At 40.8% G+C, this 19,545-nt stretch overlaps 1 protein-coding gene across 6 annotated transcripts in view; it reads left to right on the top strand.

Annotated features, from left to right (window-relative positions):
• SS18 (SS18, nBAF chromatin remodeling complex subunit) overlaps positions 1-2,705 on the top strand; it is a 55,676-nt gene extending 52,971 nt beyond the window's left edge. For all 6 annotated transcript variants that reach the window (XM_025214063.1, XM_014524113.2, XM_014524106.2 and 3 more), the window contains one exon: positions 1,006-2,705. In XM_025214063.1, the coding sequence (XP_025069848.1) occupies positions 1,006-1,032 (27 nt within the window). In that variant the 3' untranslated portion in view covers positions 1,033-2,705. The remainder of the gene's footprint in view (positions 1-1,005) is intronic.
• The last annotated feature ends 16,840 nt before the right edge of the window (positions 2,706-19,545 follow it).

Genomic DNA, 19,545 nt, shown 5'->3' with positions numbered 1-19,545 from the left:
CTCACTTCCCATGTAAGAGCCTTCCATCAATTTCTATGGAACAGATCAGCAAATTAGGATTCGTGTCAGACAGTTTATCTGCCTCCATCTTTACAGGTTTCTGGATGCGCCTTGATTTACACAGATTCGTGAGACTTGTGCATCAGTCCATTCTACGAGGCTTCCACATTGGTTGGGGAGTGATAGATATACTACTGCACAAAAAGAAGCTTTTCATACCCTTTTGTGAATTCAGTTACCCTGTTTAAGTCTTTTGGCTTATTGGGGCACAGAGAGGAAATTTAGAAGATGTTGTTTTCATTTTGTTCTTTTGTGCAAAGAAGGTATTTCACAAGTTTCTCGATAGCGTATTCAATTCAAAGAATACCAGTTAGACAGGTCTAAGTTCCAGGCCATAAACCTTTATAATTAGTTGTGTAATTTACTATCAGTATTTAAATACTTTCGAGATGAAACAACACGTATCAACTTACTACATGGTGAATTGATATCAGGAATGTTATCCAGTATGTGTATGTTTCTTCGTTTTATAACTTCTTTGGAGACCACCTTGTTTTAGCTTACACCAGCATTGTCAAACTTGTTGGGCCCTAGGGGCTGGATCTGGACCATGGTACTTCCCCATGGACCAGATGGCTTATGAGTGGTGGCAGCAACATTAATCCCCATGGCTGCCAGAGCAGCTGTTTCAGTGCAGCTCTAAAACCTGTAGAGGTGAACTTGCTACCGCTCCCCCAACATTGCTGCCGATCTTGGTTCCCAGGGGTGACTAAAACCACAATTTCAGTCAGGGAAGCGGAGGAAAGGCAAGTGATGTTAGCTCACTGGGTTCCAGAGCCACACTGGCTCTGGGGATTATTGCTGCGGCCTCTGGGACTCTGGCAGCCATGGCAGTGAGCTCTCCCCCAGACCTAATGTTTAACAGACACCCCGGGCTTACACGATGGTGAAGTAAATCATGTTTAATCATGGCTTGTTTGTTTGTCCTTTTAATTTCTTTTGTAGGGGCAGTATGGAAACTATCAGCAATGAGAAAGTACTTAACATTCCAGTAGCCAGTATCTATTTAGCAGCCATGTGTCTCCTCAGCACTGTGGACATCTCCCTGTGAAGAGAACCTCTCGTTCCATCTAGCTTTTGGAAAAATCTGGTGCATAAACGGCTGTTCTACAGTATACGGTCTTTATGGGCTAGTTATTAAAGGCTGTCGACTCTCAGATACTCAAATTTCACATCTCTACTCTAGATGGCAATATTGGACAGAAAATACCTTGACATAACCAGTTTTCAGTGAGTTCAGAACTGTGTATCAAATAGACTGTTACAGACTGAAAGGTGTGAACAGCTTTGTATGTTTATGAAGGTTATGGGAATTTAATATTTTTTCCACAGATTTTTTTGTAAGGGGAAGGGGGAAATGCACACTTTTTACAACAGCAATATTTTGTATATTATGTTTTTCATGTGGTGAATATGCAAGACGTACACTACTCACTGGGCAGGATCAGAAATCTGCTGTTAATGTGGATTAGGACATGGTAAATAAATTAAATAAATGCTTGATTGTCGGTCTCAATATGGTGTACAATAAAGGTAAAGGTGAAAACAAAGTGCACCATACATCACTGAGAAGGTTTTGTACAATGAATTTGAATTCCAGTTATCTAAATGGGAAGGTAATCGAGGAAAGTATAACATAGTCTTGTGCAAAAGATTAATTTTTTAAGCTTTCAGATTTTTCTGAGTAAATCATTTTTGTAAAGATGGTTTCTAACGTAGTTTGACAATTTTCTTCAACTTTTTTGATAACAAGAAGTGTTTGGATTGGATCTGTGTTTTGTCACAGCTTCCAAGAAAGCAGGCTGTAATCCCTTTCTAATTGCAGTAACAAAGAGTATGACAAGTGTTAATTTTATCTGGCTTGAATATGCAAAAAAATTTTAAAAACCTAATATTGAGAACAGGTCAAACTGTATTGTATAACTGTATTTTAATCTTTAGTTGAATAATTTGTATGTAACAAAATAGCCTAGAAGACTTTTGTAAAACCTCTATCTAAACTTTCTTAACTGGGAGTTAATATCTTTTAGAAAGGGGGTATTTTTTGTGTGTGTCCATTTTCTTACTGGTTAATTATGAGACCAAGGGATGTTTTAGGATATCAAATATAAAACTGTTGGTGAGGTAAATGCCAAATTTTGTTGTGAACTGCATTAATGCTTATAGTGGTGCATGTACGATAGAGGCAGCACCTTGATCAATAGCATAGTACACAAACTGGTTTCGAGACCGTCCTGCAGCTATAGTTCAAGTATGTTCATGGATATTCTCTTATGCAGGAATACACATATTCAAGAATTCTTAGCAATCTTTATGAAAGACATAACTTAAATTTGCCCAGGAGTAAAATAATAATTTTTTCACAGTTGGCTATGATGTTTTAACAGGAAAAAAAACAACTGTTATACATGAAAAGCAAAAGTTTCAATTTGTCCATTATTTTTAAAGGGAAGCAATTTTCTTTTTTTTTAAATTGACTGATAGAAAATGCACATCAAGCTTTGAACAGATAAAGCATGAGGAGCATTATTATGAATGAAATGCTTGTGGGTGCTGTGCCAATTTTCCACCACTGTGTACTTCATTGCTATTTAAAACTGTACTCCATCAACTCTAACGGAAGAATAAATTATTTGTGATTTTAATTTTCTCATTTGTTTCTTTAAATTAGATCTCTATCACTCTGGTGTCTCATCTGGAGACTCTGCTGTGGGTTTTTATTTTCTAGAAGTTGGTCCAGGATAACCAAACTGTATTTGTATTCTAGGACTTTATCAAAATTCTCTTGTCATAGCCAAGTTAATTAGAATTAACTGTTCAGTAATCAGCGTGTTGTGTAGGTTGTTTGTTACAAAATTCTTCCTCGGAAAATGCAGGTCCATGAGGCTATAATCAAGATGACTGAATTAGATAAATGAGTTGAGGAGACAGAAATGTGCTGAACCCAACCTGGTGTAGATACGTTATCTCATTTGAAATAAGCTCAACTGACATTAAGAAATAATTTGTCTTGCCAACCCATCTTCTGTTGTCTTATTCTCTTTTTTAATGGAAACTAAAATTGCAATTTTAATAAGCAGAATTTCCTCCAGGGTTTCCCTCCTAGAGACTAGTACATTTGCAAGGTTTAATTGTTTTATAACGGTCCTGTTTCGTAAGTTTTTAATTGGTGGTGACAAAAATTACCTTATTCCTCTGGTACCTTGCCTGAGGAACCCTTGAGGGGAGGTAGCTCCCCTCAAAAGTTCGTATTCACATTTAAATTACACATATAAATTATTCAGATCTCCCTAAACAGAAAAAGGAAGCAAGAATGAGAGACAGGAACGGTATGGTGAAATGGCAAGATAGAAGGGCAGGAGGTCATTTGAGCTAGGTACTTTCAGTAAATGGTAATCCAGCTGATGAGAATCGAGTATAACAGAAACATTAAGTTTGGTATGTATTGTGTACAACCTCTGGAAAATAAGAGGGCTGAAAGACATTTGAAGTGCATATCAAAATATAAAAAATTACCTGATAAAAAAGTGTCTCTTAAGGGCTTAGAAATAAATTGAGGGTGATGGAGGGGAGGAGCAACTAATGCTTTGAAAGCACTTTCTCATATTACAATATTTATATTTACAATTACATTTTCCTTCATGGAAAAAATAGGTTTCTGTTTCTTGTGGCTAAGGGAAGGACTCACAAAACCAAGAAACGTAAGCACTTGGGGTGGGTAAAATGATGACACTTACCACATACAAAGTCCCATCTAAAGCCAAGAGAAACAAGCTGAAACTATATACATATACACCTTTTCCTTAAAGGAAAGGATCCCAGTTAAACTAATTTAACTGTAACATTAGTATATCAAAATAAGAAGTGATTTTTAAGTAGCTGGTGTACCTGCTGAAGAGTTAAGGATACTGAAGAAAAAAATAACCACTTTTTTCATCACGATTCAGATAATAAAGATTAGGTGGTACCAGAATTTGAGGCATCAAAAGAGGACTTGACCAAACTGTTGGAATAAAAAACAACCAACAGATCACCAGGACCAGATGGAATGAATCTAACAGCTCTAAGTGAATTTAAGAAGCTGCTTCTACATGCAGTCTCATCAAAATCAGTTGCCCTGTCTGAAGACTAGAAGGGAAGTCCTACAGAATACACACCCAATGAACCTGAAGTTGTTGAAATAGTGATTTTAAAATAGTATATCACTTGCATCAGAGGCACTCTACCTTTTGGTCCTGTGGCCAGATTAAGGGTTTCAGGCGGTCCAGGGGCCAAAAATAACCCTGTGCGCCAGGATCGAATTCCAGAGCCCCTGCCACCAGGACCAGGCTCTACCACCCAGTCCTGCATACTGGGATTGAGCTCTGGGAGCCCCAAAGCATCTGATCTAGTGCACAAGGCCATAACCTACAAGGGGATGACATGATGCTGGATGCTGTATCTGGCCCACAACCTGGGGTGTTAGTACCTGTCACACATGAATAAGATATACATGGCTTCTGCAAAGTAAAATTATATCTCCTTAATCTACTAGAACTCTCTCAGTCTGTCAAGAATATTATGAATAAATACCTATTTAATATGGATTTGAATTTTCAACATTCTTGACAAAATCCTTTAGAGGCAGCTATTAGGGAAACTAGTCTCAAGGTGAGATATACTGTCACTGATTGGAAAATAACTCAAATGCAGAAAACAACAGGAATAAATCTTATATGTATAACATAGTAAAGTTTAATATTGGCTGTACCAGTGTTCTGTACTAGCACATGTGTTTATCAAATAGTCTGGAAAAAGGATCAAGAGTGAGGTAGCAAAATTTGAGATGACAGTTATTTAGGTCAGTCAAAACTAGGTACTTTGAAGAACTTCAGAAGAACACAACAAAGCTAAGCAAATGAGCAGCAACGATAGCAGAAGAAATTCACAGTTGAGAAATGCAAGGTAATGCACACGTGAACAGCTTTAAACCTGTTTTGATTTCTAAGTTAATTGAACTGGTTAGAAGAAGGACCCAAGCCCTTGTTCTGGACTGTTCAGTGAAAACTTTAGCTCGGTGTTTAGTAGGGTCAAAAACTCAAGAATGCTAGAAAAGCGATGATTAAAAAATGGTATGTATTCATCTAAAATTTTCCTTGAAAGGCTGATTATCCCTAGCTCAAAATAGATATAGGAGAAATAGTAGTGGTCCTAGAAGCATGGATTATAGTAGCATAGAAAAGATTTCAGTATCACAAGATACTAAAAAGATTTGAAACTGATTCAGAAGGGAAGCGAATACTAGTGGTTATTATAGAGGTATATAAAATTATGAATAGCATAGGAAAAATTATAGATGTACTGAGTCATCTTTCTACATAGTGAAAGAACAAAGGAAATGGTCAATAAAAATGAAAGGTAATACTTAAACTGACAATAGAAAATCTTATGAAATGGATCTTTGTAAAACTCAGTCAACAACGCATCACTAAGGTCAGAGGCTCAGTAGGCACATCCAGACGAGCGCACACATGCTTCTTCCCCGTCTCAAACCCCTTTGAGGCGGGGCAAGAGGCATGTGTGGGAATGAAAAAATGTTCCCCACACTGCAGTCTTGCAGCGCAGGGAGAAAATTAGACCTCTGGATATACAGGGGTCTAAAAAAACCGCTCTGCAGAAGAGCGGAGCAAGGCAGACCGTGCTAGGGAGTCAGTTCTTCAAAAGAGACACTCTGGTGTCAGCCTGAGCCTGGCGGGGGGGCTTGGGGAGTGGCAGGGAGGATGGCCCCGGGGCTGTGTGGGGTATGGACCCAGCCCCGTGCAGTGCAAAGCTGGACTAGTGAGCCAGAGTGGGTCACAGGGCTCCGGGAGGCACACACAGAACCTGTGCCTCCCAGAGCCATGTGACCCACTCTGGTGCAAAGCTGGACTAACAAGCCACATGGGGCTGGCCCAAGCCCCGCCGCGTGCCACTCCCCTGAAGGCACAGTGGGGCAGAAGCAGGACCTGGCACAGCGTGTGGGGCCCGCACACCACATCCAGCCGGGTCCTGCCACCCTTGGGGCTGGGCTCTTGGTGGCAGGACCCAGCGCGGCATGTGGGGAGCACGGGCCAGGCCTAGCCAGGTCCTACCACCCTTGGGGCCCCTCTGCCACCTGGCTGGGCCATTCCCATGGTGGCAGGACCCACAGCGCGTGTGGACTGTGTACTGCGCCCAGACGGGTCCTGCTGGCCCTGCGGCTGCTCCTCCCAGCTGGGTGGCAGAGGGGCCCAAGGGTGGCAGGACCCGACTGGGACCAGAATGCGGTTCCCACGTGCCGCACCAGGTCCTGCACCATGGCCAGGCCTGGCCAGGCAGCAGAAAGGCCCCAAGGGTGGCTGAGCCTGGCATGCAGTCCTCACTTGCCAGGGTCCCTGCATCCTGCTCTGGGTCCTGTCACCATGACCCAGCCCTGCCAGGCGGCGCACACACCCCAGGACTAGCAGAACCTAGCGCGCGGTTCCCGTGTGCTGCACTGGGTCCTGCTGCCATTGCTCAGAGTACCCCACTCCTGCTGCTGCTGTTGCTAAAGGTAAGTTATGGGCCCTGGACGGCGGTGCTGTGGCCCTCCAGGGTGCATGGGACCCTGAGGGGGGGTGCATTCCATGTGCTGGGGGGGGGAGGGGGGCTGCACCCTGTGGGGACCCACCCCTCCTGAGCGGTCCCCCACACCCATAGTCCCCCCCAGCAATCGCCCCACACCTACCCCCACACCAACCCACAGCCCTCCACGCACCCACCTGCCTTCCCCCACACTCCTTCCCACCCACTTCCTGCAAATACCACATCCCCCCATCACACACCCATCATGTGCAAAGAAAACCAAAAGTACACAGCAACACATATAGGTTTTTAGAATTTATTTTATCATGATGATAGAGAAATGTTTTCTTCACTTCCACAGTGCTTAGTAAAATAAAGATTTGACATACAGACTTAAGAAAATATGAAGTGTGATGATGATGATGTGACTAAATGTTTTAACTTTATATTACATCAACTTTGCAAAGAAGGCATTCAGGACTTGGGTTGAACAATTTTTTTTCTTGAGTGTACAATTATCCTGAAAACTAGTCTTCTGATGAAATGTGCTAATAACTCAGATTATTTTTACTTTGGTCATTTCTGTCTCCACTTGTTGGGGATCCTGGAAAATTATAAATCTTTTTGCTATTTTTTATTTTTCCCTTTATTGAGGTAGTAAATTCACTAAGAGGCCATGGTTCTATCAGTCACTCCATGCGGGGCCCAATTCAATGCTTGTTAAAATCTGTCCATTGACTGAGCCTGTGGACCTCAACCGGTGTTGGATTGGGCTCTTTGAAGAGGCAACATATCACAGAACAGCTTCTTCGTCAGGTTCAACCCACCTAAACTCATGATACAGAAGTCCTACAGAGAGCCTCCTGGAGTCCCCCAAGGAGACTGGCATGTGCCACAGAGCCACAGCCTCTCCCCCTATTCAGTTCTTCAGGATTCAACTCTGCAAGATGTCAAGCACTGTGGCTTTGCTCCAGTAAGCATTTGAGTAGTTTCATTGACTTCAGTAGCATTAGATTTATGCTCAAAGTTAAGCAGGAGTTTTAAGTGTTTTGCTAGACAAAACTCTTAAAGAGGTTGCTTGAACTGAGCTATTAGGTTGAGGATGGTGTTACAGGACAGTTTTCAGCTCCTAATTGGAACTATTTAAATGCAAAAACCTATTTTTAATTTAATCTAGAGGAAAAGCTCTAACCCTTGTTTTTCTGCTGTTGCTTTTTTAAGATTACAGGCAAGCTTCCCTACAAAAAACAGGAGGAAAGGACATGTCTTTTCAAGAAATGTACTGGACTGGTTGAGCAGAATGTGTGACTTGCATGCCTGGGACTTGATCATTTTTTATGAGTTTATTTTTCTTTTTTTCAGTGCTCTAAGTTACTGTGATTGCTTCTCCACTCATTCCTCAAAAAGCCAAACAAATGAAGGAAGTACGTCAGTCACTTTGTGAATATTATAGAAATGCATTTATTCAGTGTTTTGGGAGAGGAAGGGGTTGGTTTTTGTGGTGTTTTATCTTTTCTCCCCCCTTGCTGGCATACCCAAAGCTGTTAGTTTGTTTCAGAAATCTTTAGAATGCTGCATTGTGTTTACTTGACTTGGCATTTTTTGTTGAAAGCAATCAGTGTAGGTGAATCGCCTTATGGGCCCTTTTTTATTTTGGTTTATCATTTTCATTTCAGCTAAAAGTTAATTTTACACTGCATAAATTCTAATTTCCTGCTGCAGTAGGGTGTTGCCAGGAGCAGTATGTTGGCATCTCAGAATAGGTCCATTACAGATACTTTGTAGAAAAAGATCATTTGTTGGGGCAGGTTGGGTAGTAGAAATACCAATTTTATCTTCATGAAATTAAGCTAAATTAGGGTTCACAAGTTTCTCGTTTTCAGCTAATTTTAAGCCAAGTGAAAAATTTAGATTTGCAGTCATGTAAGTTGCTCTTTGATTTCTCTGGTGATTGGATTTTCTGGTTCCGAGCCCAGAGCCTTCAGACTGTTGCTTCTTTTTTGCAAAGTATAGAATAACTAAGTGTCATAGCTTTGCTCAGTATCTGTCTAAACCCTGGTTACTGCCCTACTTGTTGCGATACCTTCTTGTCAATTGATATGTGGATCAGATGTCAATCTCCAAGGTGTCCAACTCTGATCTGTGCGTCTCTTTTTAGTTCCATTGATATTTTTATCTGACAGTGTAGATAACTGCAGTTATCTGTTTGCTCCCAAGACTGTTTCCTCTACTGGGATGAAATATTTGCCTTTTGCCATGAGATTCCTATTAATATTTTTTTTATATGGTATGTCAGCTGTAAATACTCCTTGCAAGGTTTTCTTAACTTCTTACAACCAGAGAACTAGTTTTCACTGTAGAAAATCACTAATTGACTTGGCACTTCTTCATGACACCTTAAAGAACGAGCAGAAGTTTGTGCGGTACTACAGACTTGCTGCATCTTGTGTGGCTTGGACTGGTGGTGAATGTTTTTTTAGGAATGCAAATTGATCTCCCAACTAAGATTAGTATCTACAACCAGTATTAGCACTGTGCTTGTGCACTGATGAGTTAACAGTAGATTACTATTCATTGGTGCATCTGTTCAGTGTTAGATGTAAACTCTATAATGCTGTGTAAGGTGTGGCTGCTCAGATGAGATTGACATCACTGAAAAGATCTTTCTCCGTCTCAAATATTCTGATTCCACACATTTGCTGTACCTAGCCATTCATTTGGTATTTTTTTCAAAGATTAAGCATTTTTCTAAAATTAACATAGTTTATGTAATTTTCTCCTTGTCCTGACATGGGACTTGTTTGATTGTTTGCTGTGTGTGCGCACATGTGCATGCGCACATGGTCCCACTTGAGCGGCTTTCAGAGCAGTATCTCTTGATTATTCTGCAGTTCATTTTGAAGTATTTTTCCCCGCTAGTATGATTTTAAAAGTTGACTTCTGTGTCGTCATTGCCAGCGCTCTTGTTATATCTTCTGACAAGGTTTATGTTCTTCACTTTCTTTACGGAAGCTGTGCCCCACAAGACAGTGAAGGATGCTTGGTTTTCAATGATAAGAAGTGTGCACAATCAGTTTCTCACTGATCGTTTGGTTAATACAATTCATAATTTTAAATACTGATCTCTGGATCAAGCCTCTTTGATACATTCTAATGTCAATGGTAAAAAGTAGCTTTCATAATATGTGTGAAATGGAGTGGACTAAACACATGACTAGTTAACATTTGCCCCTTACAGCAGCAAACCTATATTAGTGCTGTGTATTCAACTGCCATTTGCTTTTAATCCTCTCCTGGCACCAAAGAACCATGAAGTTTAAGTTAAGCGAAAAGTGATGGGGACAGAGCAGAGTACATTTAGGTGTCAAGGGTCTCTCAGGGAAGGTCCCTACCAGCTTCCCAATCTACTTTTTAACCATGCTCTAGGGATAGAATTATATGGAAGGCAATGCTTGGGACCTATAGAGTGGGGTGATTTTCAACCTTGGGTTTTTAAAGTGGACTCAGAACTGAATATTAAGAAACTGGTTTCTGAGAGAGTGAGAAATCAAAGGTACACTTACTAAACTGGCATTCCATAAATGCTGAATTCTGTAGTTATCTACTTTTTATTTTGAACACTTGACATTCATGGGCCATTTAGGTATTCCTATACAACTTGTTTGTTTAACCAACTGTATATTGCAATGTCGCAGATGTCCAAGTTGTACTGGCTGTTTTAAGAAGAAAATTACATCCACCTGATGATTACAAATTCAACATACAGCCATTCCCCAGCCTCTGAGCTCCTCTTCCTTTAAGACTGGGGTGACCAACTTGGAGTCTCAGAACAGCAGAGACTCCCTATGCTTGAAGAAGGGTGTTTGTGTCCGAGCGCTTGCTAAGAGCTGTTTTCCAAATACTCGGTCGAATAACAGATATCACATCTACTCAAAAACCTTGCCTACATGTGGCAGAGGCAGTTGCTGGGTGGCACGCAGCAAACAAGGACGGGGACAGACAACAGCTGCAGATGGGGCAGGGAGCAAAAAGTAGAGCGGAAAAGTATAGGAGCAGAGCAGGCAGGGAGCAGAAAGTGGAGGAGCAGACGACAGGGACACAGGGCAGGCCACAGAAAGCAGAGCAGCTGAGTGGGCAGGGAAAGGGAGTGGGCGGGTGGCACTTGGGGGATGTGGGGCTAATTTGTGGCATGCCTACCAAAAAGGTTGTCCCCCACTGCTTTAAGAATTCAGGTATAGATAGCAAGAATGCACTCAAGAGACTTGGAGCCTTGTAGTCCTCATGGGAAGAAAGTGGGAGGGAGAGGAAATGGATCTATCAAGCAGCACAATGTTTGGAGCAGGAGGGCCTGGGATTTCTAAGGCAGTGATGTTTAGGGAGTGGGGTATCATCAACAGAAGCAGAGTACCCCCAAGAGCAGAGGCTGACAGCAATTGATTTGAGGGGCTGGCATATTGCAGTTCATTTTGGAGGGTGTGGCAGGCTCAGTAAATGACTTGAATTGATTTGGCAGGCGATGGAGGAAGTCATGAGAACAGAAGCAGTAAAGAGAGGGAGGTCTGAGGGCTGGAGTTTTTTCCTGAGGAGCCCACCAGGATAGGCAGGAGTTATTTGGGAGGTAGGGTATGTACGTGGGGAAATAGGTCATGCATGGAAAGAGAAAGAGGCAGGGTTGTGGCTCCTGAGGAAAGAAGCAGATGTTTCCCTCAGTGGTTGATCTTTGGAGGATAGCTTTATAGGCAGTGATGTCCTTGGGATGGTAGGAGACTGAAAACCAGCCTGGAGAGAAGAAACCAGCACTTCTGTATTTCAAACAAGCTAATGTACTGAAAATGGCTTTTTGAACTTGATGTCTGGTATTAGGGACCTGAGCTGGGAGCTGCTTTGAGCACTTGTTTCAGTTTCTTTAAAATATGGAAAGTATGAGAGTAAAGGAGGAGGAGCTAGAGCAAGGAGGGGACACAGCAAGGGATTGGAGATGCTCTGTTCACCAGGGCATGTCTTGGGGTAACATGGAACAATGGTCACAAACTGACATAGCAGATCTAGGCTAGATATCAGGAAAAACTTATTCATGGTAAGGAGGCCAAAATTTGGAATGGGCTTTCAAGGGAGGTGGCGCTCTCCCTTCACTTGGGGGTCTTTAAGAGAAGGCTGGATAGGCATCTGGCTGGATCATCTGGCCCTAGCACTCGTTCCTGTCCAGGGCAGGGGGTCATACTCGATGATCTGTTGAGGTCCCTTCTGACCCTAACATCTATTAATCTAGAGAGGCAAAAAGGCAGCCTTAAATGGTCTCGCATCCTTCCTGATTGTGGACCCTGGACAACTTGAAATAGTGTTTGCATCCCATGTGCTTGAAAGGCTGGACATCACTGCCGCATGTTTCAAGTTGAGATTCAGGTCGGGGTAATGTCTTGCTGAGAGCCATCTCTTCAGCCTGGGTCTGATTGCAGAAGCTGTGACACAAGTTGCGGTCTGCCATGTGACACCACCTGTTGCTTTTCACATTCTAACAAGTGCTCATGTCTTATGTGCAAGTGTTTTTTGAGCATACATAGATTCAACCTGGACAGTAAACATCCAGTTGTGGAAGGAAGTATACTGTGAGGGGACACTCAAGGAAAGAACCACAGTATACTAATTCAGCCACTTCATGGGACCCCTGAAGTTACAGGAAGAAAAAAGCATGCACCATTTTCAAGTTTCTATTTATCATTCCCCTGTGGAAATAAGATTTCTAGGGAAAATAGTTCAGTCACTACCTACAAATTAAGAGTGGAGTGGTGAATGCAGTAACTTTCCTCAGCATCAGTGCCTTTCCTACCCATACAAATCCTATCTTCCGTATGTTCATTTTAGCCTCCCTCTATTCAGCCAGCCCCAGCTCCTTAGCAAGGTTGAATACTTCAAACCATACAAGATAGCGCTTAGTCCTCATTCCCACATAAACACAACCATTTTGCAAACATGATCTGATATTAATTACCCCCCTGGCACCAAAAGTCAGGATTTCCTGATGTAGCCCACTAATGTAAAATGCATTAGTGCAAACGCTGGCTCCAAGGGGTTAGATTCTCTAAATAAACACAGCAAAGTTTTTCTTTATTCATGACTCTCAGGCTATTCTGAAAGACCGATTTCTCCACAAAAAAAACAAAAAAAAACAAAAACAAAACCCTAAAATCATCCTTGGGATTTTAATAGGTTATAAATGCTTTTTTCTTTTTTGCAGGAATAGAATGTCAAGTTGTAGATCAATGAGACGAGAATGCTTTTTATGCCTCAAAATAAAATCTTCCTGAGCCCATTTTTGTGGTCATGTGCTGTGTATTAGTATAATCTTCTAAATATCTTTAATGGAATGAGGCTAACTATCGATGGGATTGGACAATAAAGGACTGCAGTTTTCTCTCTATTATGCATGTTGCATCTTCAGATCTAGGGTGAAAAGTGGTAAGAGCTAAGTATGACAATTATGCCAACAATATTTTAATTTCTAAGACACTGAACCAGAATGAATCCTCTTCAGCTCAATATAGATAGAGGCATAGTCTAGTTGCCTGTTCAAGGAATAGGGGATCAGAAACTCATTTTGAATGTGCATTCTGGCTCTGGCAACAGCTCCATCTTTGATTTTGGACTAGGTCCTCTTTGAAACATTTACTCATCTATAAAATAAGGGTCAATATTTCACATTTAGGGGCAGGTCTCATTGATTTCAATGGCCTTTAGAGCTATCTGTTACCCATCTTTGGGAAGATTAATTAGATATTATTTGTCAAGTGATTTCATTATGATAAGCACTAGGTTGTTCTTTATGAGTAGAAAATATAACAGCAGATTCAAATACTGTTCTAGATCAACAAAATCAAACTGTGTTGCATGTTGAACTCCCTTGGAAGTAGCATCACTGTTTTAGTCAATGTTGTCACCAGATGAATTCATTTTGCACAAATAGAAGCATTGCAATGTTGAGATAATTGGAACCTATCGAACACCCTGGACTGTGAAATGGATCCACTGAACACAAGAAAAGACATAATACTTGCTTCCGAGAGCTTATGCTCTCAGTAGAAATACAACCCTACAAGTTTATCATGCCATGTCTTTGTGGTAAACTTTCCACTCTCCAGAGTGGCATCCTTGAGTGTGCAATGTTCCAGGTGAACTGCTTCCTAAATTGGAAGCAGCGTTCCCGTGTCTGTGGTACTGCTGGCAGCCTAATTACCATGGGGAAAAGCTAATTGGCACCATCACTCCACAGTGGCAGTTGGTCCTCCTGTGATGCTACATAGATGTGGTTACACCGGTTCCAGTCTAGAAAGCAGCTTGTAGTAGTCCAGAGTATTTGGGAATGCCACTCTGGTGCAAGATAAGTTAACCAGTCAGATGTGGCCTCAGAGTTATACAGATAATGCATGGGGGCCTACTTTTTCCTGTATAATTCTTGAGGTTATAGGTGGAGGCAGGATGCATGTTAACATTAACTGTTTATTGATTTTTTTTTTAAGTTAAAATATTTGGTTTAATATACAGAAGGCAGAGATTTTTGGTTGATATGGCTCTAGCCTGCAACACAGGAGACTTATTTCCTAACTCTGATGCTGACCTATTGTGTCACAAATGGCAAGTCACTTCACCACATGCAGCTGTTTCTGCTTCCACCCACTGTCTTGTCTATTTAGTGTAAATTTTAGACTGAACTTACTGTGGCTGGGATTGTTTCTTACCCTGTTTGCACAGTCTTGCATGATGGTATGGGATTCCTGGGACTTAGCAATACAAGTATATCAAAGCAGTAATATTTCCTTACAAACATAGAATTCTCTCTCTCACCACTAATTTACTAAGCAAAGTTATATGAGATTGAGATTTCTTCTGTATAGATTAGAAGCTCTTATTATAGGGCCGTCTCCATAGCCATGAATGTTTCCTAGCCGCAACTGGTCACAACACTGTTTAAATCAGCAATTCCCAAAATTTGTTGGCCTCTAGACAACAATACTGAGTGAGCAATAGGCTCCAGGCATCACTATAGTTTGCTTTTCCTGGCAAGCTCAGATTTAACTTTTAATTTCCTGTGGCCATGAGCAATGTTGGAAGGTCATATGAAAAATACGTTGCCTACAAGCCATGGTTTGGGGAGGGGACACTGGCTTAAATAAGCTAAGACCTGCAAAGTTACTTCCCTCCAGCACAGAAAAGGCAACCTTAAAGTCCATAACTGAAATCCTATGATGTAGCAGTCAAGAATTCATAGTCCAAGAGGAGAGAGAACTAAAGTACTGGGACTTGTGAAGGGGTCTTCAGAAAACATCCCTATTGCAGTCTTGCAGTCTGTCCTGGGGAAACTCCTCCCATGGGGCCACAGGTATAGTTTTTAGAGTCCATTGAAATTGCTCTAGCCATTTTGTATGGCACTGTGTAGCTAGAAAGAGAGTGAGGATATCACTCCATAAGTAGTGGGTACTACAACTAGGCATTCAAAAGGTATTTGAGTACCCCTCACAGGAGCTGAGAACATATGCATCAATAGGATAAAATCAGATACTCATGCAAACACTGTTGCCCCACCCTGTTGGAAATACGGAAATCCATTTAATAATGTTGCTCTGCCACAAATAGATACACATTGATGTGAAATTCTGTCCGACAAGTATCACAGTTTCTCTCTAGCTAGTGGCCCAGTTGCATTTCTAAGAACGGCTGACACGTGCAGTAGGTTGAAACCGAATTCTGTGACAATTTGAACAGGGTACTGGACCAGCTCAAATTCCTTCTGGATCATCTAATAAGGCATGTTTACTCTTTGCAAAACAATGGTATTTCTTAAGACAGTCCTCAAACTTAATTTGATAATAAATGCATTTTTTGTTTAAACATTTGGTAGGTGTCATATTTCTTATTGCTAGATTTTCTTTTTTACTTTCTTTACCTATTGTCCAGCTATTTGTTAGTCAAGTCATGTCCCAGCAAGTAAGTTTTATTTTTGTCTTGCATGTTATTTTTCTGGGTATGTAGTACAAATACATTAGATTTTAGACATAAGGCTTAAAATTAGACATGATGCTTTATTTTTGCAATATGCTTCTGTATTCAACATGGCTTGCTAACAGCTTCTGCATATAGGTTAAAGACAGCTTTACACATAGAGTTTCACAATCGCACCTGTTCAATGACCTAAAATTACACGAAGATAAGGGGTTACTAAAGGACACTGAGCTTACCACAGCTTCCCCAACATGCATGCGCCTTCATCTATCCCATAATAAGTTGAGTCTAACTTAAAAGGCCCTGACATCCTGTGGAAACTTAGACGTAACGGTAAAATTGTGAAACTGCCAATAGTTGTAAGACACGTTACAGCTCTTTGTTTAGGTAAGCTATAAAAGACCCTCAGACAAAGACTGGGGGTTGACACTGCTTTGGGTTACTCAACCCCTTTGTTGACTGATTGTGCAATCAATAAACTTGTAATGGACTCAGCCTGAGTGTGACTCCCTCCTTGAGGTGTTTGGGAAAGGCCTCCAGGGGCACGAAACTAGCAATTTGTGCAACAGGTATGCACCAGCTATTTCAATTTATTCTAAGTATTCCAGATTAATCTGAAGTAAAGTTTTCCTTAGAAGTTCTGTATGAAGGCAAAATATTGGGGGAAAGGGTACTAAAATTTCTAAACTAAAAATCTCTCTTCTACTCATAGTTTTCAGAATTCACTCCTTGTCATGCAGGTCTGAAAGGTTAAAAATAACTGCATCTCCAGAGACTTTTCCCTGGGCTGTGTTCTTCCCTGGGATTCTGTGAGCTTTTTCCACCCAAACTGGGTCAACCTCAGTGCCTACTTTTAAAATCTCCAGAATCTAATGTTTTATAAAAAAATCAATGAGATCTTCCCTATTATATAACCCCCAAAGTCACATATCTTGAGCCTGATTCTGATGAAGTTTGATTTTATATACTGAAGCAATGATTGTGAGTTAAGTTTTATAGTGCTGTGAGCCCCTTGTATAAAACAATGGAGAATGTTTTTCAAAGAGTTCCAAGCCTTTCCTTCTGTCTTTGCTGCTTACAATATTTTGCATAAAAACACACACACTTTGCTTTCTAAACCAAAATTGCAGGCCACAGCCTTGGGTGGCATCTCCATTGCTATGAAAATGACTGATGGATGAATATTGCAAAAGTATGTGTAAAAATGTTCGCTTTCATTTCTCTGATTGTATTTGTAACCAGTTTCTACTGTCTTTAAATATTGTCCCAAAAGTTAGTAATAGAATGTCATGAATATTTGTGTGTTTTAATTCATGATTATTAATATCTGAAGTTTTCATGTGGTCATCTTGAAAGGTTTTGGATGAACAAAACCAAAATCATATGAATATAGGTATATCTACACCTTTATTTTGGGGAGACTTGAATGCTTGCCTTCAACTATCCTGAGCTGCATGACCTATCCACATCTACTGCTACATCTACTTTACTTTGCTGTGGCAGCATGTGGGAAGCACAGAAAGAGAGAGAAATTATGAGTGGTCTGATTCCTAGAAAAATCAGAACAGAAAGCTCAGCTGGAGCCTTTTTAGGAATCACACCCACAACTTTTCTGCCCTTCAGTGCTTGACAATTACAGGCAATAGGGACAGTGGAAGTGCAGATGTGTTATAGCTGGTGATTTCCTATGCTACATTGGGCTGCAGCACTGGGCTAACGTTCAAACACATTGTGGGAGAGGAGTTAGGAGGAAATTTGACTTCAGGTCTGGATGCTTGGGAAAGCATGTAGGGATAGGATGGATTTCTGCTGGGAGTGTGAGTCAAAGGATTTGTCATGTGAGTGGTCTATGGGTCTGTGGCTAAAGGGTGGGCCTGGTGGCAGCCCTGGGTAGCAATACTGAAATACCCTTAGGTGATTGGTACGTGAGATGTCTAAGGAATGTTGATTAGCATTATTAGTTTATTATTGTTTATGCAAGAAGCAAGGATTTCTTAGGCCAGTATCTTTTATTGGACCAACTATGTAGCTGGAATAAAGTTAGACAAGCTTTCACATGCAAGACAGTTTTTGTCAGGTCTTTGAGAATGTTTTGCTCTTGAAAGCTTGTCTAATTTTGTCCCAACTATATAGTTGGGCCAGTAAAAGATACCAAACTAACAAGTCCTTGCCTCTTGCATAATTTCTAGACTATCATGGCTACAACACAATTCTTACACTACCATTATTTGTTTACATATTTATGTAAACTAAACCATTATTCTTCAGAAACCTTCTTAAAACCCCTCTTTGCTGAATTACCAAGAAAAAAATTGATTATTTGGCTCATCTAGCATCTATCAAACTGACCAATTTTGCCTCTGGTTCCCTGTGCTGTCCTGTCTGTCTTTACCCACTCGTTTCCCTTTATATAAATCTTATATTTAGATTGTAAACTCATAAGGATAGGTATGGTCATTTCCTTCTGTGTGTTTACAGTGTCTGGCATAAGGAAGTCCTGATCCAACAAAAGAAACAAATTAATAATAATAATAGCTTCAGATTCATGCAGCAATATAAGAAGTGCTTATATAAGGCTCTAGGTTCCTCTGACACAAATTAAAGGAACAGCAATACAAAATTAATAATAGCAATAGTTGTGGCAAATAGTTGGGGAGCAATCTATAGTTTTGAATATTACCATAAACAATTTGGCAAATAATTTTGATAATGAACAGAGTCATAAAAATCAATGTCTGTTCACAGATAATTTGTGACAAGGAAAAGGCAGTAAATTAGGCAAATACATTGTTTGCTGCAAATAGTTCACCTAGTGATTTCAGGTGGGAAATAAGTAGCAAGAGAAGATGAGCTCAACAAAACAAACATCCGCTTATATGTCAATATCCTTGTAAACAGCTATGACAGAAGGGAAATACAGCTAATATGTTATGGGAGCAAAATTGTTTCTAAGCAGAATATTTTTTCTTGACTTTCCAGAATCAGCAACTAGCTCTTTAACAATCACTTGTATTAAGAGCTACATACTCTTATGTATGTAGCTAGTAGACCTGCATGCATGAAATCAAGCCAGAATATGCCTCCATGTTCAATTGGGATAACAGTTTTCAGCTCTTGCAAACAGGATCCAAGATCAAGGCTTTTCTTTTATTTTCAGTTTACCTGCAAGCTATTGTTTGGGAGACTAACTGCTTGGGTTTTGGGGAAAAATGGCAACCTGTACTGTTGCAGATTTCCATCTGACTTCTTCGAGGGCATTCTTCTGTTTATTCCCCTTGACAGAAGCAACTACAAAAGAGGAAGCTTTCTCCAAGAGCCTGACTATCCCTCCATAGTTTTTCCATCCCATGTTGCCCCCTGAATTAGGAGGGGAAATTGCTTTGCACCTCTCCAAAGGACCTATCCCCTATCCCCTAATGGTACTATTGCTTCTTGATCAGGGATGCCATTGTCTTCTGTACCATTACTGGTTGTACACAACAAGTTCTCTGCAGGGGTGCTAATGCCATCATGAAGGAGTTTATGCCAGTCTGAATAGCATTAGACTCAATGGCAATTTCCCCCTAGAGTTTTCTCTACCGTTCTGTGAATCATGCTTCTCCTGTCATTTGCATACGCAGGTGGAGGAGAACAGCTGGTCCAAAGAGTTAAAATAATTTATTTTGTTTCTGATTTGAGTCGTCTTGGTTTCTTATCGTTTATTTTTAGTCTGATCAATCACAAGAGGGAGGAGATAGTGCCAGAGCTGAAATTAGGATGGAAAGCAAAGCCAGAAGAGTACCAAAAAGCAGTATACACTCAGATATTATTGCGAAAGAGTACCATAGAAATCCCTATAAAAGCTTGATCTTCATACTTGGAAGAACAGAGCAGAGCAGTTAGTGTGAGTCCTGCCGATATCCCTGAGTTGTAGTACGAAAATAATGTTTA

This window comes from Alligator sinensis, unplaced genomic scaffold, assembly GCF_000455745.1.
Source record: "Alligator sinensis unplaced genomic scaffold, ASM45574v1 scaffold117_1, whole genome shotgun sequence".
Taxonomy (NCBI): domain Eukaryota; kingdom Metazoa; phylum Chordata; order Crocodylia; family Alligatoridae; genus Alligator; species Alligator sinensis.
Note: the sequence above shows the minus strand (reverse complement) of the source record. Positions and strands in the feature narration are given on the sequence as shown.